At 43.8% G+C, this 23,357-nt stretch overlaps 1 protein-coding gene across 1 annotated transcript in view; it reads right to left on the reverse strand.

Annotated features, from left to right (window-relative positions):
• dym (dymeclin) overlaps positions 1–23,357 on the reverse strand; it is a 55,245-nt gene that overhangs the window by 18,445 nt on the left and 13,443 nt on the right. The window contains exons 8-14 of the mRNA XM_046867779.1: positions 22,143–22,285; positions 15,048–15,233; positions 14,713–14,891; positions 14,458–14,583; positions 14,072–14,185; positions 13,581–13,675; positions 4,379–4,481 (exon numbers count right to left, since the gene is read on the reverse strand). Of these exons, the coding sequence (XP_046723735.1) occupies positions 4,379–4,481; positions 13,581–13,675; positions 14,072–14,185; positions 14,458–14,583; positions 14,713–14,891; positions 15,048–15,233; positions 22,143–22,285 (946 nt within the window). The remainder of the gene's footprint in view (positions 1–4,378; positions 4,482–13,580; positions 13,676–14,071; positions 14,186–14,457; positions 14,584–14,712; positions 14,892–15,047; positions 15,234–22,142; positions 22,286–23,357) is intronic.

The raw sequence follows: 23,357 nt of genomic DNA on the forward strand, positions 1-23,357 counted from the left end.
CCGTGGGTACACTAAGTGATGATTGGCTTTGATGATTTACTGTTACGCCTCGATAAGTCTTTTATTGTCGTCCAAACGAAACGAGGCTAAATAAAAAGCTAATCAGTTCAGCCAATCAGGACGAAGAGGCGTTTCTCTCCCTCTCTAATTTAAAAAGGTAGCTTAGAAAGCATGGTTTTGGTAGAACATGCTTGAGATAACGAGAAAAACCAAAAACCTTCTACGGAGATGAAAGTGCACTATATTTTGCATTTCCTATTAAAATTCAAAAAACAGCGATGACATCAGGTAGTGACTCAGACTCTGCCTCGTCCCATCGCTGTCACTTATAGACCAAAATATTCCACGCTGCTTCCTTATTTGGTGCACGTCCACGCCTGATATTTGAAAACAGGGTGATGCGTATTTAATTTATCAGAAGTGGATGAGTCATTTGACTGAAACTCCTTCTGCACCTACGCCTGTTACAATGACAGGCAGCTTGGCCTGAACATCTCCTGAGCATTTCTTCTGGACTTCAGGTGGCTGGAAACCTGCACAACATTACCGTGAACCTCAGCACATTACCGTCACAAGACCAGAACAAAAGCAGACATTCCACTTTACAACAACCTCATTACACCCTCACCACACAAACAACCTCACTTCAGCCTCACACCACCACAGGACCTCACCACAACACCTCCACTTCACTATAGTCTCACAGCAACCTCACTACAACCACACAGAATCTCACCACAATACCACCTCTTCACTAAAATCTCACAATCTCAATTCACCATCACACGACTTCATTACCATCCTACAGCAACCCTGAATTCACCACCTGCCCACAGCAACCACATCATCACTCAACACTACCGCAACCTCAACACAACCTCAGCCCCAAAACACTGACTACAAAACCACATTACACACTGGCTTCTGTACAGCACCTCTCACTCACACACACACACACACACACACACACACACACACACACACCCTCACTTTACCCCAACTCCTCTATTACACAGTGTAGTGTAATGTTCAAACTCTTTCTCTCTCCTTCTCATTTGTTTGTCTCATCTCTTTCAGTCTCTCTTTCAATTTGTCTGCTTATCTTTCCATCTCTTGCTCTCTCTACTTGTATCTATCCATGTGCCTGCCTGCCTGCCTCTCTCTCTCTCTCTCTCTCTCTCTCTGCCCATCTGCTCTTTCTATCTCTCTCTTGCTCTCATTCTCTCTCCATCCGCCTCGCTGTGCCACTTGAATGTCTCACTCTGACTTTCATGCCTCCTGTCTCCAATAGTCTATCCATCCTCTCTCCTGGTGTCCTCCAGTCTCTCCATCTCTGTCTGCTTCCATCTGTCTCTCCCTCTCTCCATCAGTCTCCCTCATCTCGTCAGTGCATCTTGTCCATCAGTCACTACTTCCATCTCTCCCCCACCATTTGTTTGTCTCTTCATCTCCTTCAGTCTCTCTTAATCTCTCTCCCTCTATGTGTCTCGCTCTCTGACTTGTTTTCGTCTGTCTCTCTATCACTCCTTGCCTCTCATTCTGTCTGTCCGTCTCCATCCACCCAAGTATCACTCCAAACAGCCAGTCTTTCCATCTTAGCCTGTCGCCATCTGTCTCTCCCTCTAGCTGTATGTCTTTCTTCCTTCTCTCTCTCTGGCACCGTCTGTCAAACCAGACACTCATTAAGAGCAAATGTTGTGAAATTCAGTGGACAAAGTGAGAACGGTGAAGGGGAGTATGATGGTGTGAAACACAGATCTCTCTCTCGCTCTCTCTCTCTCTCTCTCTCTGTGTGTGTGTGTGTGTGTGTGTGTGTGTGTGTGTGTGTGTGTGAAGCAGCACTACCTGGCCTCAGTCTGTATATTAGAAGAGTAATGTGCACTGTGTGTGTGTGTGTGTGTGTGTGTGTGTGTGTGTGTGTGTGTGTGTGTGTGTGTGTGTGTGTGTGTGTTTAAGATGTTTACTGATGAAACTGAAAGCTTTTTTTCTTTGTATAATCACAATGTCGAGCCATTTTTTGTATTTGTTATATAAAAAAAAAAAAAGGAAAAAAAAAAAAGAACCTGCCAAGAATTCACCCAAACAGCATTCTCCTCCTCCCCCTCCTGATCCACCTCCCCGTCTCGCTCGTTTAACCTCGCTCCATATTTGGAAAAGTCCCAAATCCCAACACGGCGAAAACGCCAACCGCGCAGGTTCCCTATCTTTCTGTTATGTTCAGTCGAAACAGGCTGTAAATGAGAGCGATAAGACTGTCTGGGGCTGAAACGACAGATCCGGCGATCCAAAAAAAAAAAAAAAAAGCAGAGCCAATCGGAGATGCGCTGCAGTCGGGAGCGTCGTGTCCCGCCAGCGGCACGCATATTTTCCCTCGAATCATGTCTGGGTCACCGTGTGTGCCTGGATGACTGTTTAGTATAGAAATAGATCGGATTCGTATATCGTATCTTTAGACACACGACGTCCAGATCGCATGAAGGTGGAGTGTGAGCGCGAAGGCGTGTCTTTTCCCACGTTCGGGATAAGAAAATCCCATCCTCGCATCAACGACACGAGACGCTCGTAATCGGAGCAGACGGAAAAAAAACTGTTCTTTGTGTGTCACAGTGGGGAAAGAAAAAATGAGGAAGGGGGGACAATTTCTTTTTTTTTTTTTTAAGTAATAACAGTAAACCATGGAGTGATAAGCTCCGTCTGAGAATCCAGAGAATATTCTTCTTCCCACAGAGAGAAAGAGAGAGAGAGAGAAAAGGGTGAGAATGTAGACGTGTTTGGGTGGCGTGATTTTTTATACGGTTTCTGCGCGTGTGTGTGTGGACCATGAGATAAATTGTGAAGATGAAAGCATGAATATGGAGCATGCTGGAAAATAAAAAGAAGTGGAGACAAAACACAAGGAAAAAAAAAAAAAAAAAAGGAGGAGGGAGAGAGAGAGAGAGAGAGAGAGAGAGAGAGAGAGAGAGAGAGAGAGAGAGATGGAGATGGAGGAAAGGATGAAACAGGCTCAAGGAGTGGTGAGAACAAGGAATGACAAAAGAGGGGTGCAGGGGAGTGTGTGAGGAGCATTAATGAGGGCAGCAGACAGCAGTCTGACCCACTCAGACACGTGCCAGACGCGCGTGCAGACGGACGTGTACGGAATGCAGCCGTGCATACGCACAGACACAGACAGGAGAAGGGGGACAACACACACACACACACACACGTGTGCAAATGTGCACAAATCAAGCAGTGATCGAGCATGACAGACTTTGGTCTCTTACACACACACACACACACACACACACACACACACACACACACACCACTGCTATTGTCCATTCAGAACCTCCCCCCTGCTGAGACTGGGTTTGAGACTAGACTTCAGCCCTGATCTTTGGCCCTCATCACTCACGAGCTTTACGACACACACAATATATATTGGACATACAAATGTGCGCGCACACACACACACGCACACACGCACGCACACACAGCTCAGACACGGCTGCTGGAGCCCCTGCTGGTCAAACGCTAAGCAAACACCGGCTTTAAACACTAACCCGGAGAAATAATCAACGACCAGGTGATCTGTGATGTCCTGAAGTGTGTCCTTTCTCTACTGTGCTTTTTTTTTTTTTTTATCCATTTAGAGTTACATATGTGAAAAAAACAGTGACCAAGTAAACAGGCTTCCGTATGCACAAGCCCTTATGAAGAGGTACCATATGGTGGCATCTAATCAGAATTCTGAGTGCACACATCTATATATACTGTATGACCTAAGGTATTAGGACACCCAACTTTTCCAGCCTGATGTGCTTCTTTCCAAGCTGTTGCCACAAAATCAGATTCACGCGCATGAAATCTTTCCTTCGCTCGAACTAGGAGACCCAAACTGTCCCAGCATGACAACGTTCCTGTAAAATGTGGAAGATCTCCTACTATAGAGCTCCAACCCTATTGAAGATATGAACTGGAACATCACCCCAGGCCTCCTCACCTCACTTCCATTAGTACCTGGCTTTACAAACCACCTTGTAAATGAGGAACAGCCCGCTAGACGAATGGCGTTTTTTATAACAGCAGCAACTCTCGATTCCAGTATACCACAAATAGACCAACACCTGACCCTCCTGAGTGAAAATGCTCAACGTGGTGATCGTGGAGGTAAAACGTAGCAGTCATGTGATCAGTTGTAGTGTATGACCTCTGAGTGGTTTTCTTAGTGAGGTAGATACAACAATCTTCGCGGTGTTGATACGATCACTGGGTCAAATTGCGTCAGCTGGACATTATAGATCTCCAGCTTCACCAGAACCTTTAAACTCATTGAGCACAGAACACTTTCTACCCGCCCACCACCTTCCACCCACCAGCCCCTCTGGGTTCTACTCACGTAATCGGGTAGCGCCGTGCCATCTGCCCCTAGTGGCCTCCGCAGGGACTGTGTGGCTCGCTCCAGCACCTTATTGTGCTTCTTCGACAGCAGAGCGAACAGACTGGAAAATGAAAAGAAAAAAAAATTTTTAATAAAAATCTTACTGAAAAATGTATATAAATGAAAAAGGTGTGATAAATCCGAACGTTATGCGTTCTCTATGCGAGAGTCTGGTGATGTGAAAAAGTGTTGACCCCCTTCCTGATTCCTTTTTTTTTTTTTTTTTGGATGTTTGTCACATTTTAATGTTTCAGATCATCAAAATAATTAAAAAATTAGTAAAAGATAACACAAGTGCATACATACATACAGATGCTGAACACTTACATCGAGTGGAACCTCTTCCCTGAAGAAGGGAGTATATTGTAACAGAAAATTGGAAATAAATGTGGAAGGGGTTTTCAAAACAAGCACATCTTATGGTCAGGTGTCCACAAACTTTTGACCAGGCAGTGTATGTTCTTTCGTGTCAGAATCAAAAGGAGAGAAATTGAAGGTGTGTGTGTGTGTGTGTATATAAAGGTTTGAAGATAAATGGACAAGCAGAAAGTAGCAGGTGGTCCTGTCTCGGTAAAACGGGAAGCTGGGTGGCAGACTGCACTATTGTCTGTCTGTGTGTGTGTGTGTGTGTGATGTTTGGGCTAGACGGAGGGCCTGAAAGCTGTGTCATTGTGACCTGCTGAGACGACAAACGCATGGCACAAACACACACAGCCTTCAGACTGTCTGCTCCTTTAATCTGTGTGTGTGCACGCATGTGTGTGTGTGCGTGAGAAAGATGGAGGAAAACAAACATGGACATATTCCTTGAAAATCCCGGTCTATATGTTTTCTTTGAATTCTCACTTGCCAGTTTCTTATTCTCCAGTCTCTCACTCCATCAACACTTTTCACATACTCCTCCACCCCCTGATCTATTTTCTTATTCGAAGTGTTCCGGCAGCAGTCGCATGTGTGTGTGTGTGTGTGTGTGTGTGTGTGTGTGTGTGTGTGTGTGTGTGTGTGTGTGTGTGTGTGAGAGAGAGAGAGATAGCAGGAGGAAAAGCGGTAGACGGTATGGTGTGTTCCCCTGATGGTCCTCACTGTTAAAAATAACCGGCTCTGTCTCTCACGTCTTCCAATCTGAGCTCCTGCCTCCCCCCATACACACACACACACACACACACACACACACACACACACACACACACACACACACACACACACACACACACACACACACACACACACACACACACACACACACACAGAATTTTTTTGCAAATTTCATAATTAATCAAAAGGTTTGCATTATTTCTTGATTTTTTTTTTGCTGACTAATTTTTGATTCCGAGAAAAAAAAAGTTAAATAAAAAAAAATATATGTGATTCTCCCCATGATTTGAAATATTTTTACATTTTTGCTGATTTTTACATAGTCTTTCGTTTTATGGGCTTCCGGGACCGAACAAAGAATGTTCAACATTACAAACACATTTACATTAGCAGGTAAGGGCCTTGGTCAAGGGCCCAAAACTGTCAGCTTGGTGGTGCTGGGATTTGAACTCACAACCTTATGATCAAAAAGTCCAACATCTTAACCACTGAGCTACCACCTCCTCCAAATAGTCATGAACACTGAACACCCAGCATGACTATGCCCTTGTACACAAAGCCAGCTCCATGAACATCTACTTTCAATGGGATGGAGTGGAAGATCTCCTGCTATAGAGCTCCAACCATATTATACACCTTTGAGATTAATTAGAACCCTGATTGCACCCTTGTCCTCCTCACCTACATCAGTACCAGAGTTTGACTCGAACAAATCTCAAAATCTTCCCTGAAGAATGGACGTTATAATAATCACAAACGTGGTAATAATACACGTTCTTTCTCCAGGAAGTTACAGCTCTACCTCTGCCATGTCAATCTGTATTCTATGTGACTCTCAGGACACGCCTCGGTCTCCGTGGTGTTGTGATGCGTCGTATTTACGTAGCGAGAAACGGTTTAGCGAAGAGAAATCGATCTGCATATCAAACATTGGTCACTTTGTAAATAAAAGTAGAGCACATCCACTAATAATTATAGAGAAATTGTTTTCTATTGCTGCAAATATGTTAATTATGTTATGCACACTTTTTTCAAATCGATGCATGAACATTGGTTGTAGAAATCGAAATTGAAATTTGCACGTGCAAAAATCGCTGCCACTTCCTGCAGTCACCAACGGCAGCGCTATAGATTTTTTTGCGTTTTCTTCATTTCAAAATCCTGAAAACTCCGCATATTGAGGGAGTGAATGAATGAATATTAAAATATTAAATCTGTATCTAGACCCCAAATAGAGTCTAACAAATGTAAACTATTTAATCTTTCCATTTATTAAAATGTATTTAATTGCCAATATAAAAATCAATCAATATAATTAAATTATTATATTGCATCAATTTGATTTATTTCATTGTATTTGTATAAAATATAAAAAAATTATTTGATATATTATTTAAACAAGCAAGCATTTTTATTTAAAATTGTTTTAAAAATGTAAACTGTTAATGGTCACAAATGTTAATAATAAACCGCGTTAATAAAAAAAAAAACTTAATTTTCTTCCGGACTATAATTTCCGGACTATAAAGCGCACCCATATATAAGCTGCACACACTGAATTTTACAAATATTTTTATATTTAACCTAAATAAGCCGCAGGTGTCTACACTAATGTACTTTACACAGGCTTTAACGAAAGACACGTTAAAACGGGTGAAATATGTTGCGCTTCCTTTAGGAGCATAGCGGTATTTTGGGAATAGCCTGCCACTGCTTTTTCTCCGGTATTACTGCATGTGTGTGCGTGTGAGACTGAGGAATATGTCCTTATTATTTTCTGATGCTCATTTCTAAGTTTCTTTGACTAACCCATAACGCTGTTGCCAAGAAATATAAAAAAGCACGAGTTTTGGAAACCCGTCTGTGCTTATATGATTTCTGTTGTAACTGGAGTCAGCGAGCTCTCCCTTCACCCAGACTCAACGCGTTACAACGGCTTGTATCTAAACAGTAGCTACCAAGTAAGTCATTGTTCACTGTCTTCCTCCTTCCTTTCACAACTATTTCTCTCGGGAGTTTAACTTTTAGCATCGTCGTGCGTTTAAAAATCACCGGATGGAAGTTTTTTCTCCAATTTCATTGGTCTAATGTTATGGGGTTCAGTTTTTTGGCTTGAATTTTGGGAAACCGGGAAAAACCCAGGAAAAATCCATAAATTAGCCGCTTCGTTGTTTAAGCCGCAGGGTTCAAAACGTGGGAAAAATAGCGGCTTATAGTCCGAAAAATACGGTAATCGCAAGATTGCTTTGAGTTACATTGTGAATAATCGCAACTTAATCGCACATTTGTATCTGTTCTAAATCTCTTATATTAATACAATCTAATCAACATGGGCATAGACAAATATGAATGTTCATTATTAGTGAAACCAAAACTGAACATAGAGAACGAAACCTAGACTCGTTTCAAAGCTCATAGATGTTTTTCAAAGAACTTGTTCAAATCTGTTTGGCACAAGAAAAAAAGGAAAAAAGAAAAATGAAATACCGGGTTCTCATTACTGCCCTTTCTTTGCCCTCAGCAATTTACCTACACAAGCCTGTTCACATTTTCCGATGACGGAGCAACTCATAAAAATACTCTTGCAAATGTTTTAATTGTGGTTTTAAATGATGAAATCATCAGGACACCAAACAGGACTTTTGCTTTGTTTCCACACGGACGGGTTTAATTGCCGGATGTGTGGGCGGATTTTGGTGCTTGATTTGAGACTTGGCGCATCAGTAAAACAAATGTCAGGTAAATGAAAAATATATATAGTTTTTAAATATCTGAGTAAAGAAAGGACGTTGTGAATAAAAATTTTGAGTTGAAGGTTTTAATTTCGTCTCTGATTTTAAATAAAAACAATCTAACAGAAATGTGCGCTGCATTAATCGGGCGTTAATGAAATTAGTGCTGTAAAATTAATGAGTTAACGAGTTATATATAATGTGGTCCAGTCTCTTATTGAGGAATCTGATGGCTTCACTGATCACTGCTGCATTGTTCACGGTGTTCACCAATGCTGGAGAACGAGTTCCTGTAGCAATTAGCATGAACTGCTAGAGCGACTCGCACATCGCTTACAAAATCAATAACCGCTACACAGCTACAACAGGGGGGAAAAAAAACCTCTCGGCCTGACAAACAGGTCTCGGGAGAGCCGTTAAATCATTAGCAAGAGCATCGATGAGCGTCTTTATCAGCTCCCCGCTGAGGCATAGGAAATTTATTCCTGTAGGGTTTTTTTGTATTTTCTGAGGTGTTGGTTGTTAAATTTAAAAGTGCCAGACATCATGAAGAGGAAAAAAAAAAAAAAAAAGCTGCTGCTGATAATTTCTAATGATGATAAGAAGACGACGACACTGTAGTTTGAAGAGCTCAGGAGGTGTAGATTAGAGTGTAATTGTTAAAAGAAAATAAACGAGGAATCAGCAGGAGACCTGAAGGCGTTATGCAGCTAATGTGTCTTTTTCTTGAGGGCAGAAAGACGGCGGGATGGAAACGGAGGCTGGACAACGTGTGTTTGTCCACCAAAATTAACAGAAAGGGAGTTTGTGCTGTCTGGATTCTCGATAAACGTGACTGTCGAAGCAACTCGGTTGTAGTATGAAGTATCCAAAACCTTCGCTACACAATTGTACTGGACGCCTCTGAATCCTGTAGTATGACAGTTTCCCTTCACTGGAACTCGAACACTGTTCGTCAATAACCACCAGCCATGAAGACATTGGTCTAAAAATATACAAGGCTCGGTCTCAGGGATCCTCAACCCCTCGACTCCACTGAACAGCCTCTGGAATGGACAGGAACACCTATGAAACCCCAGACCTCCTCCTTCTTTGTTCAAAAAGGACAAAAGGGTTTGATGGTCAGGTGTCCAAAGATTTCTGGAACAATTTTTTTGGCAACATTAAGTGTGACACACACACACACACACACACACACACACACACACACACACACACACAGAGAGTATTCTAATGGCTGTGATTAAATAGGCAACAAAGAATTACCATGATATTGAGGTGACTGGGAATGAAGGAGAACTTTGGAAGCTGATCGGAGCACAGAAACCCATGAACCCAAAAGAGAAAGAGAGAGAGAGAGAGAGAGAGAGAGAGAGAGAGCGAGAGAGCTGGACTTCATTAATAAATGTCCAGCAGAAGACCTAGAAAAGACCTGAACATCTACAACAGACATGAAAACACCACGACCACCCTCAGTGCTGAAAACAACGGAAAAACACTGATGCCCACTGACACACACAGAGAGAGAGAGAGAGAGAGAGAGAGAGAGAGAGAGAGAGAAAATGGGAGGACTGTTGTAAGTGTAATGTGGCTGGAGTCCACTTTCCACTACCTGCTCCAGCCGATTGCCAAGAATCTCAATCTCTCTCTCTCTCTCACACACACACACACACACACACACACACACACACACACACACACACACACACACACACACACACACACACACACACACACACACACACACACACACACACCACAAGGAAAAACAGAAAAGTAAAGTAACACACAATTAGACTAGAAACTACAGAAAAGAACACACTCAGTTTAGCTACACACACACACACACACACACACACACACACACACACACACACACACACACACACACACACACCAAACTAAACACATACAAAAATAAAGCAAAAATAAATCACTAAAAGGAACCCACACACGCAATTAAGCTGGAAACTACATAGAAGGAACATGCTCATACACTTTAGCCCCATACACACACACACACACACACACACACACACACACACACAGAGTATTCTAATGGCTGTGATTAAATAGGCAACAAAGAATTACCATGATATTGAGGTGACTGGGAATGAAGGAGAACTTTGGAAGCTGATCGGAGCACAGAAACCCATGAACCCAAAAGAGAAAGAGAGAGAGAGAGAAAATGGGAGGACTGTTGTAAGTGTAATGTGGCTGGAGTCCACTTTCCACTACCTGCTCCAGCCGATTGCCAAGAATCTCTCTCTCTCTCTCACACACACACACACAGAGAGTATTCTAATGGCTGTGATTAAATAGGCAACAAAGAATTACCATGATATTGAGGTGACTGGGAATGAAGGAGAACTTTGGAAGCTGATCGGAGCACAGAAACCCATGAACCCAAAAGAGAAAGAGAGAGAGAGAGAGCGAGAGCATGGGAGGACTGTTGTAAGTGTAATGTGGCTGGAGTCCACTTTCCACTACCTGCTCCAGCCGATTGCCAAGAATCTCAATCTCTCTCTCTCTCTCACACACACACACACACACACACACACACACACACACACACACACCACAAGGAAAAACAGAAAAGTAAAGTAACACACAATTAGACTAGAAACTACAGAAAAGAACACACTCAGTTTAGCTACACACACACACACACACACACACACACACACACACACACACAAAAATAAAGCAAAAATAAATCACTAAAAGGAACCCACACACGCAATTAAGCTGGAAACTACATAGAAGGAACATGCTCATACACTTTAGCCCCATACACACACACACACACACACACACACACACACACACACACACACACACACACACACACACACACACACACACACACACACGAGCTAACCGCTAGCACTAATCCAGCACTGCAGTGTGTAATTAGGGCTCGTCAGTCAGAGCGGTTGCTAAGGCAAATACGCCGTTGTCGTCGTCTCTTCCTGAAATAATTCGACACGTTTTGCTAATCGGATCTTGGCAGAGGGTGAAAAAGCTCCTCGGCCAGGGATAATAAGTGATGGAAAAAAGGTCATTGCTGAGAAAAAAAATAAATCTGATTCAAGAACACGATGCTGCTTTATTCCTCCATTACAGTCAGACAGAATGAGGGCACGCGGTCAACACTGGCATCAGGGTGGGTTTCGTCACTCCGAACCAAATCATGACAAATCTGGCGAGCGAAGACGAGAAAAACGATACGAGTGGATACGAGCAACGTCCTGGAACACAAACAGAATGGGGTTAAAGAGCTACAACGGGAGAGTCGTATTGCTAATAGTGGAGAGATCTTCATCCTGGGTTATATTCTGGTCAGCTTTTGGAGTGTTTCTGGAGATTTCAGATCTTCATGGTGCTGACTTTGTCATGCTGGAACCCTGAAGGCTCTACTCACACTATATGGCCAAAAGTATTAGGACACCTGACTTTTCCAGCTATATGTGGTTCCTCCCCAAACAAACATTGTATAGGATGTGTTTGGATGTTGGAGCATGAAATTTCCCTTCTCTTGAGGAGACCCAAACCTGACAATACCCCTGTGCACAAAGTCAGCACCATGGAGAGCTGCTTCAAATGGGTTGGAGTGGAAGATCTAGTGATATAGAGCTCAGACATCATGACCTGAATGTACTCTAGGCCTCTGAACTAATCTCCACACACACACACACACACACACACACACACACACACACACACACACACACACACACACACACACACACACACACACACACACACACACACACGAGCTAACCGCTAGCACTAATCCAGCACTGCAGTGTGTAATTAGGGCTCTCGTCAGTCAGAGCGGTTGCTAAGGCAAATACGCCGTTGTCGTCGTCTCTTCCTGAAATAATTCGACACGTTTTGCTAATCGGATCTTGGCAGAGGGTGAAAAAGCTCCTCGGCCAGGGATAATAAGTGATGGAAAAAAGGTCATTGCTGAGAAAAAAAATAAATCTGATTCAAGAACACGATGCTGCTTTATTCCTCCATTACAGTCAGACAGAATGAGGGCACACGATCAACACTGGCATCAGGGTGGGTTCCGTCACTCCGAACCAAATCATGACAAATCTGGCGAGCGAAGACGAGAAAAACGATACGAGTGGATACGAGCAACGTCCTGGAACACAAACAGAATGGGGTTAAAGAGCTACAACGGGAGAGTCGTATTGCTAATAGTGGAGAGATCTTCATCCTGGGTTATATTCTGGTCAGCTTTTGGAGTGTTTCTGGAGATTTCAGATCTTCATGGTGCTGACTTTGTCATGCTGGAACCCTGAAGGCTCTACTCACACTATATGGCCAAAAGTATTAGGACACCTGACTTTTCCAGCTATATGTGGTTCCTCCCCAAACAAACATTGTATAGGATGTGTTTGGATGTTGGAGCATGAAATTTCCCTCTCTTGAGGAGACCCAAACCTGACAATACCCCTGTGCACAAAGTCAGCACCATGGAGAGCTGCTTCAAATGGGTTGGAGTGGAAGATCTAGTGATATAGAGCTCCAGACATCATGACCTGAATGTACTCTAGGCCTCTGAACTAATCTCCACAAAATCTAGTGGAACATCTTCCCAGAAGAGTGGAGCTCATTATAAGAGCAAATGAGCACTACATGTGGAATGGGATGTTAAAAAAGGAGCACAAAGCAATTTTATGTGTTATGAGCAAAAGTTTGTGGACACTCGACCATAAGAGTTCTCTCACGCTTTCTGGTAAATATATTTCACAATACATTGAAAAATGTTGGGGGAAAAAACAAAAACAAACAAACAAACAAACAAACAAACAAACCCAGAATCTGCTAAATGGCATAAATGTAAAAAAGTTAAATGAATAAATAAATAAAACTTTCACTTTGCAACACCCCTCCCAAAAAGATAAATAAATAAATAAATAAATAAATAAATAAATAAATAAATAAATAAATAAATTGAGATTGTCATAAATAAATGAAAAAGATGTTGCACATTAAATGGTTGTCATGGTGCTCGGGCGACGCTGTTGACGAACGGCTGCGCAAAATTTCCGCCAAATAATATTTGACAAACATCATTGTAAGTCATTATTAGTGACGGGAACATCGTGAGCTGAAATCTCATCCGTGTGTGTACGGCACTCAGCGGGTAAACATGTTGATGCTCACGGTGTGTGTGTGCGTGTGTGTGTTTTACTAGGCCCTGTCCTGCTCTTCTGTGTGAGGGTTCTGGATCAATGCTAATAAGACCATCTGTAACAGTGGCCAGTGGCCAGTTAGAGAGAGACACACACACACACACACACACACACACACACCTGATGATGCGCTGGGCGGCGTACTGGTGAAGACAGCGGAATTGGGCGGACATGTTGGCCAGAGCTGCTAGGCAGTTGGTGTGCAGGTACTTATCCTGAAAACCAGAACACCACAAATGATGAGGATCTAAAGCTCAGAAGAAACAGAACGATGTGTTCCCTTCCTTTCCCCTTTCATGTCTGTTGTCTTTCCTTTCATGTCCTTTCATTCTCTTTTCTTGCACCTTTCTGTCTTTTCTATCTTGTACCACCCCCTTCATTTCTCTTCACTTTCCTTCCCTTTCCCTTCATGTCCTGTCCCGTCCCTTTATTTTTTTCCTTTTCGTTCCTTTCACTTCTTCTTCATTTCCCTTTCATGTCCGGCCCCCTCTCCTTCGCTCTTTCCTATCCTTTCACTTTCTACTTCCTTTCCCTTCGTGATTTCATGTCCTGTCCCGTCCCCTCTGTTGTGTGTGGACTGGATCAGTGGAGGAGGTATGTGAAAGTCGTACCCTGGTGCGGGTCATGTTGAACTGGATGGTGCGAATCACCACGAGGATCAACAGACTGCCGAGAGAAATCTCCGTCAGAGCCCGCTCTGTGTACCAGCTTATGTTCTTCAGTGTCTGACACACACACACACACACACACACACACACACACACACACACACACACACACACACAAAGAAAAAGGCAAATACAGAGTTTAACTATTGCAGTTCAGAATCTTTTATCAACATTTTTTGTATTTCTCTCTTTCTTGCCTTTCTTCCTTCTCCTATACCTCCGGTTTTGTGTGGAATAGAGAACGCCCGTGCACACGTATATGAGCACGCGAGAGAGAGAGAGAGAGAGAGAGAGAGAGAGAGAGAGAGAGAGAGAGAGAGTGTACGAACCACTTCGTGTATGGATCGGTTGAAGGTGTCGTCCTCGGTGAGGATGAGGAGGATGATGAGGGCCATGTACACGTGATGAGAATTTCTTTCCTCCACGTGATAGAGGATCTCCAGGATCGGAATCACCTGGTGAATAGAGACAGAGAGACTTCAACGCCTTCACCACATGGAAAACAGAGAGTAGGTTCCGTTACTATAGAAACTAACATATTAGGAAGCGCCCTGCTCCAAGAGCGTTCAAGCGCTGGTGCTCACCAGGTTCTCCATGTCAGTTCTCGACAGCATGTAGGTCTTCATGTTGGAGTTCTGGTGCAGCAGTGTGTACAGCAGGAGAGTCACCTGGTCGGACCTCTGCTGCTCACACAGCGCTGTGTACAGGCTGTTGAAGTTGATCTGAAACGTGTGAGGCTGCGGGGATGGAGTAGAGGACGTATCTGCAACACACACACACAAAATGAATGTATAGTGGGGAAAAACATTGGTTAAGAAGTTCCTCAGGACACCCATGCTGGATTTGTCCTGATCGGCCGCCCTGCAGCAGGACACGGGACGTGAAATGATCGAGTGACGTGAAGGAGGACATAAAGAACCTTGTGTGTTTTTGAAGCAGGTGATGGCTTGTCTGTAAGGGTTCGGCCAGTCGGGTCCATCTGTCAGATTGGCCAGGATGAGCAGCAACAACAGGCTCTGATTGGACAGCGGTAACTGGTTGTGTTCCTGCTCCACCCCCGGCTTGGTCCCGGCTCCGCCCAGGGTGAACACGCTCCATAATCCACCTGGAGAGAGAGAGAGAGAGAGAGAGAGAGAGAGAGAGAGAGTTTTTAGGTGGAGGAAGAGGAAGTAACATAAGGATCAATTTTTTCCTCAAACCCACATTTCTTTCGTGTCTTCTACGGATCTAAGAAATGATCGTTTCTCCAAATGCACAGACTTTCCAGGAGAAAGTGAAAGGACGCCATCACTTCCGCACAGCGTAACAGAAATTGACTTTTTTCGCCTAAAGACGGGGCTCTGGGTCCTGTGCTTCGTCACAACTGTTCAGGATTTTGCTTGAAAATGCTGCAGGATGAAGGTCACCATGAGGGTGATGGAAGCCCTGACTGACTCCAGGACCTCTGCAGCTTGCTGTGTGTTTATTTATTTAATGTGCAGTGAGTAACGTCTGTCTCTGATCTAAAATGTATATAAACACAAACAGCTCTCAGTGTATCTTTATCCACATCTAGAGTGCAGCTCGCTAATTAGCATGCCGGAGCAGCTCTGGGCCTGGTGTCTCTCTCTCTCTCTCTCTCTCACACACACACACGTACGTTCAGTCAGCTGGAGGTCATGTGGTCAGGAGCGATGCACAGTAATCAATTAGACATCAGAAAACACACCGGCACCAAATGCCATCCATCTATGAGTTGGCCTTGGAGCACGGATCGTTCACAGTGTGTGTGTGTGTGTGTGTGTGTGTATATGAGAAAGAGCGCAGAATGCAGAGTGTGTTCACAGACTGCCTGACTAAAGTATTTATTTCCCATGGTTATGTCGAGGCCAATCTACAACTAAGCACTTTTGTGTGCACGTGTGTGTGCACGTGTGTGTGTGTGTGTGTGTGTGTGTGTGTGTGTGTGTGTGCGCGCGCATGCACACGGTGGGATGTCTGTCTCCACTGCTAATGACTTGTGGTTAGACATGATGGCCCCACAGGTTGGAGCCAAACCTGAGTAAAAAAAAGATTAGCAAACAAACTCCATAAAAACCATCAACAAACACGAGGTCTGAAAATCTGGAACACGAGCAGGAATGTCGTATCCGGTAAAAGTGTCTTTATAACCTCGGTAGATTTGTGAGAACGTTTGGGTGAGGAGAGTAAAAGTTTGTGGACACCTGAACTCTTTTTTTCAATCCACAGTTTTTCCTCTAATTATGAGCGCCATTTTTCTGGGTAGATGTTCCACTAGATTCGTTTAGCCACGATGGCGTTGGTCAAAAACTGATGTAGGTGAGAGATTTTTTTTTAGTCTATATGTCCAAATATTTTTGGACATCTGACCAAGAAAAAAGAAACAACAAAAAAAATCTTTGGGCAAAACGATGTTTGAGTCAACTATATAAATCCTTACTTGGGGACACCCGTAATCTTATGGAAGAACTATGATGATGATGATCCAGTGTGTATGAAAGCCACACTAGATCATTTCCAACACGGGTGTCAAACTTGAGGAGAGCTTCCACTGCGCATGTTTGTCTCGAATGGGTTTCATGCAAATTTTTAGCGCACGTTGTCCGGATTCGATTTCTTGACCCGCAAAGTGACGTCCCGCTGCTAGAGTGCAGTGTTTCTCCTTCAGAGTTGCATGGACGGTTTTTCGACGAGCGGACTTTACAAATATCAACCTTCAATCCCAAAATATCCAAGAAGAGAAAGGAAGAGAATTGAATGAAAGGTGGGAAAGCGAGGGCATGTTCCTGCTTCGAGAAGACAGTGTGGGTTTTGTGTTGTGAGGCAGCGTCGGTGGTGGGGACACCAAACACTGAGCTGGAGGTCTAGAAAAACATCAAATCGCAGCAGGAAATATTTTCTGAAACTTCAGACAAAAATTTTTTTACATCCTAATAACCAATTTTGCCTGCAACTTACTGTTTTATAGATTTTGGCCTGTTATGTGATGCACCCCTGATTTACAACCTCAATATAATCCAAAGCCTTGTAGGCGGAGTCAATCTGACAGGACACACCCAATGTTTTCCCTTAATGGACGACTTTTGGAAGGACGAACAAACGCGAATCAAAATAAATAAACGCAGCTTTTCCTTTTATTTGTCACACGTCTGTATGCTGAATAACCAGTCACGTGTTTATTCATGCAATCACACACACACACACACACACACACACACACACACACACACACACACACGGATCTGGTTTACCTCACTGCTGTTTGTCCTGACTGGCCGCCATCCCTTGTCCTGCCCCACACACACACACCCCCCTAATAGCTTGTAGTGCCCTAATGCCCATGTTGATCAAATAGGACATGAGACACTACTACACGCTCCTGCAGAAGGGAAACACAGGTGAGGGCTTCACGTGAAGGGGTGACGTGTGACCCATGACACTTCTTTTCTCCAGCCAAACAAATGATGTCGGGGCGGCGACCAGGAGCTCGGATAAACACGGCAAAAAAAAAAAAATACAGGCTATTCCAGGTCATTAGCGCTCTTTTTATCCACACACACACACACACACACACACACACACACACACACTTTACCTTAGTGACCCAGCAGTCTGGACAAACACAGACAGATAATAACATTACAGTTCTGCTTAACATCTATTATAAAGTCTCTCTCACACACACACACACACACACACACACACACACACACACACACACACACACACACACACACACACACACACACACACACACACACACACACACACCTTAATCTCATCCTTTCCAGACATAGACTTATTCTAGATCACTAAATCACTTATTCTAGATCTAGGACACCTAAACCATATCCGATTTACACATGGCCATTATTTCCCCTCTAGAGCTTCTGACGACACCTAATACACACTCACCTAAAACTTATCCTATTTAGACATGGACCTTTGTTTCTAGATCTTCTGAGGCCACCCACACACGTAAACCTTATCATATCCAGAATTCTTTTGGTTTTATTTTTCTTTCTAGATCTTATGGCATGCACACGCAAACACACACCCCTAAACCTTATCCAATTCAGAAATGGGCCTTTTTCTCTAGATCTTCTTACGACTCCCAATACACACACACACACACACACACACACACACACACACACACACACACACACACACACACACACACACGCTGTGGCTGTAGCTGGTGCCTGAGCTGTAGATTATTGATCGAGTGAGTCTGGACCTCATTGATTCCCCTCAGCCATGAGAGCAGGCAGGTCCACTCCACTCCACACCATGAGTCCAACTTGGAGCACAATTCTAACCCCGATGCACACAATGCAGGAGCATGAAATTTTGCCTCCACTTCAACTAGAAGACCGAAACCTGATGTAACAGGACAATGCCTCTGCCGCCAGCTCCATAAAACTCTGCTTTTAATGGGATGGAAGATGTGAAAGATTTCCAACCCTAATAAGTATATGAGGGAGTATATATAGGGAGGTGGTAGCTCAGTGGTTAAGGCATTGGGCTTTGGATCACAAGATCACAGGTTCAAAATCCCACCACCACCAAGCTGCCACTGCTGGGCCCTTGAGCAAAGCCCTAAAAACCCTCCCCTGCTCAGTTGTACGTCGCTCTGGATAAGGGCGTCTGCCAAATGCCGCAAATGTAAATGTAAATATGAATGTGAACACTGACTGCACCCCAGGTCTCCTCTCCGCCTCTACATCAGTACGTAACACCTTTGCGGCTGAACGGAATCTCGCAGGAATCTCCACAAAATCCAGTGGAACATCTAACTAGAAGATTGGCGGTTATTATAAGAGCATATGTGGACTCGACGTGGAATGGAATATTCGAAAAAAAAAGGCACATACCAAACATTTGGTGCTCACAAACTATGAGCGACGCCGAGTAAATACTCTGAAACGTGACGTCTGCGTTTTCATTCCGAGACATGAATCATGACTAATCAAAATGACAAAAAATCTCGAAAATGAAATGACCAGACAACTGGCGAATGTGTCCCAGAACACTGCATGTGAGCATATTGAAAGCGAAGTCGAACGTCGGTGGGAATTTCTGCATCAATGGAAAACAACGACGACAAAAACGAGGCTCCAGCCTCCACAAAGGACGTCTCGGGATATGAAATCGATACGCGGTGGGTGAAAGACGGCCGGAGGAATTGACCAGGTAGAGCGAACGGCTCCGGCGTACTGGCGAGGTATGGATTAGTCACGGACGACTTGTGCTTCAGAGCGTTTCGATTGGTGATGAATCATTAGCAAGGGAGGTCACAGGGGAATAATAGTGCGCTTAATAGATTTAAGCATTTTTCCTTTTTTGCTGAGAAATAGAAATGTTTCGAAGAATGTTGTGACTTTCACAGAAACGGCATTTCCGTCTCAGGCTGCAATCTATTTGTACTTAATGTTTATGCAGTAGGAAGCGGTGCACACACACACACACACACACACACACACACACACACACACACTAAAAACTACAGATGGCGAGACGGTTCTCTACAACTCCTGCCTTATACATTTTTTACCAAAAGTATTGGGACACCGGCCTCTTCCACACTTATACGATTCCTTCCCAAACTGTTACCACCAAGTTGGAAGCACGAAATTTTGCCTTCACCTCAACTACGAGATCCAAACCTGTTCCAGAATCACAATTGCCCTGTGCACAATGCCAGCTCCATGGAGATAAAGTTTTCATGGGGTTGGAAGTTTGGAAGATCTTGAGCAGCCTGCTAATGGCCTAAGATTTGACCTCAACCCTATTGAACAAGGATGCTGACTGCACACCAGGCCTCCTCACCTCACCTCACCTCACCTACCTGACTTCACTGACACCTTGTGGCTGAATTGAACACACAAAATGGTTTATATAACGTTAGCGTAGCATAACAGATAAAGAGAAGCATTTTGAGCCGGAATACGCCAGGACCCGGTGTGTGCTGATGCAGATTCCACTCGCGATTTGCGACCCAACGATTTTATGTGCATCTTCTGACAGCTGCGCATCAAACCTCTAAAAGGGGAAACGGGGGAAAACAAATAAACTAAATAAACAAAAAAGAACAAACAATGCTGCCGTTTCAGGATAGCGTACAACCTTGTTCCCGGAGTTACGGGATACGCGGTTAAGCTGTGGCCAAATCTGGAAAGGGGGAATTCTCGCGGGCAGATCGGCGAGCCAAAAGCTCCCGGTGTGGGAAACGGGATCAGCTCTGGCATTCGGAGCGGGAATTCCGCCTGGTGAGAGGGTTGGGACGGGAGGACAGGAATAGAGGGAGAGCGTGTGGAGTGAAGAAGCTCGATGCTCCATTTAGCTCGTCTACTTTGCCGTGCAGACAATAAGAGCGTGTTGTCTGGATTCCACAGAACACGATGACTCACTTGCCCACACACACACCTGTGAGTCAGAGATGTTAATCATCTCATTAGCTGTCTGTCTGCACCGTTTTGAGGCGTTATAGGACACAACTGAGACATCTGCTCTCTCTTTTTTACATTTTCTAAGAAAAAAGCTGAAAAAAAACCCACCACAAATAAAAACTCATGACTTGGATTCGCATTAGTAATATTTCACACGAGGTTGAATCATGCTTATTAACCGCCGTGCGCTTTATTGCGTTGTCCGAGTTTGTCCGGTTTTTTTTTTTCACTCCATCACACGTTTGTGCATTTGTTTATTTTAAATTAAAAAACAATCCTGTGCTCTCTTTATTTAAAACGTATTGGTCTGGTGAACATACGAGTGCATAAACTGTTTTTTTTGGACCCAGCGTTGGCTGGCTAAGCGCTCGGACGTGCGATTTAAAGTAACGTATTATTCAGTAATTGAGCTCTGCGTGATCGTGTCGCTCACAAAGTTTCAGTCGATTCCTCGAACAGAAAATGAAAACGGGTTGCGTTACTTTAGTTATACGAGTCCCAGATCTCGCTATGGAAACTGGTATTTTAAATTAACATGTTGCACATCCAGGACTCCTGTGAGCTGCGGTTATAGGATATTAATCAATACCTTTCGACCAATCAGAGATCAGATTGAAGGCTCCTTGGGGTAATTAGGCCTGAAAGATATTTCTTGGAACCAGGTTTGAAGAATGAAGGACAGGGAGATAAAGAGAGAGGGGGGGTTAGGAGTATTGGATGCACATTTCTGAAAGTATACTGTAAGTTCACACGGCGTGGGAAGCTTCAGCAGAGCTGACAGATCATCTGACGTGTCCCTCTGCTGAACCCTGCCTGCCACTTGGGGAGAGAAAGAGGATGAGAGAGAGAGAGAGAGAGAGAGAGAGAGAGAGAGAGAGAGAAACCCCGGACGTGAAAAGGTGATTGAGTGATAACAAAGGAGGAGGACAGGCATCTAGATCCAAGAAAGACTGCACACACTGCTTAAAGAGTGACGTGTGAAGGTCTGTACAGGCTCCTATTTTTGAGTTTGGATTAATAATAAATTCAGGTTTCCTGCTGGGGGACTTTATTTAAAAAAAAAAAAAAGAAAAGAAAAAAATGAAAAGAATTTAAACGTGATTTAAAGTGTTTGCTGATGGAAAATAAATTTTTGTTTGACTTTTTTCGAGGAGGAGGTTTTAATAGATGTGGTGAGGGAACACATGCAGGTAGACGACCCCTAACGAGAGCAGCCTAAAGAGGAAGATCATCATCACCATAATCGTAACACAACCCCATCCTACAACACGCAGACCAGATGAACATCCTGGTCCACTTACGTCACACACATCGTCAATCCCGAAAATGATATGATAAATATATAAATAACCAAAAAACTAAATTAATAAAAGGGATTGAGAATCTGCTAACTCCTAGCTTAGCAAATCACACACACACACACACACACACACACACACACACACACACACACACACCTTTAGACTCGCTTCTACCTGCACATCTATCATCAGTTTATTTTACATTACAGCTCCAGGAGTGACAAAGAGTAGTGTGTGTGTGTGTGTGTGTGTGTTACTCACTGGCCACCCCCGAGGCCAGGCCGTACAGCAGACCTCCTCCGTCTCCCTGTGACTGGAAGACATGTGCTGAAGGGGGAGGACATTTCTCCTGCCGCACGAAATTATACAGCAGAGTCTTCACCAAGCGACTCGTCAGAGACAGACTGTAGAGAGACAAAAGAAAGACAAAAATGAGAGCTAGGACTGTTCGATACGTCTCTCAAGCACGCTCATTATCATCATACCATAACTTCCCGAGACCACCGACTCAGCTACTGACTGATTTGTTGATGAACTGAAAGCTTATTTTAAAACACATTTAAGGTGAAAAGATTCCTACATCTAAAACTACATAAATAATATACACAGATCAGCAGAACATTATGACCACCTGCCTAATATCGTGTTGGTCCCCTTTTGCTGCTAAAACAGTTCAGAACCGTCGAGCATCAACAGCATGAACTTTTTTTAGCAGTTTGAGCTACAGGAGCTGTTGGATCGGACCACATGGACCACGCGCATCAATGAGCCTGGGCCGCCCACGACCCTGTCGCCGGTTCACCACTGTTCCTTCCTTGGAGCACTTTTGAGAGATTCTGACCACTGCAGACCAGGAAGATCTCACAAGATCTGCAGTTTTGGAGATGCTCTGACCCAGTCGTCTAGACAACACAATTTGTCAAACTCTCAAATCCCTACGCCCATTTTTCCTGCTTCTAACAAACTTTGAGGAGAAAAAAAATGTTCACATGCTGCTTAAGAAATAAATCCACCCACTAACAGGTGCCATGATGATGAGATCCTCAGTGTTCTAACATTGAGTGGTAACGTAAATGTCAAAGTTATGCCTGATTGGTCTATGCACAAAAGTTTGGGAACACCTGACCAGAAGATTGGTAGGTCCTTCGTTTTGAACATCCCATTCCACATTAAACTCCATTTGCTCTTACTATAACAACCTTGTTGTGGAGATTTTTGTGAGACTCGTATTTGAGAAGGTGAGGAGGCCTGGGGTGCAGTCAGCGTTCACATTCATCATGTTCAATAGGGTTGGAGCTCCACAGCGAGAGATCTTCCACTCCAAAACAATGTAAAGCACCTCTTCATGGAGCTGGATATATACAGAACAGGTTTGGCTCTCCTAGTTTAAGGCAAAGGCATAATTTCATAATAACTTTGTGTTACCAGTTTGAAGAAGAACCGAATATGGCTGGAAAAGTCAGGTGTCCTAATACA

The sequence above is a fragment of the Silurus meridionalis genome, chromosome 15, assembly GCF_014805685.1.
Source record: "Silurus meridionalis isolate SWU-2019-XX chromosome 15, ASM1480568v1, whole genome shotgun sequence".
NCBI lineage: Eukaryota > Metazoa > Chordata > Actinopteri > Siluriformes > Siluridae > Silurus > Silurus meridionalis.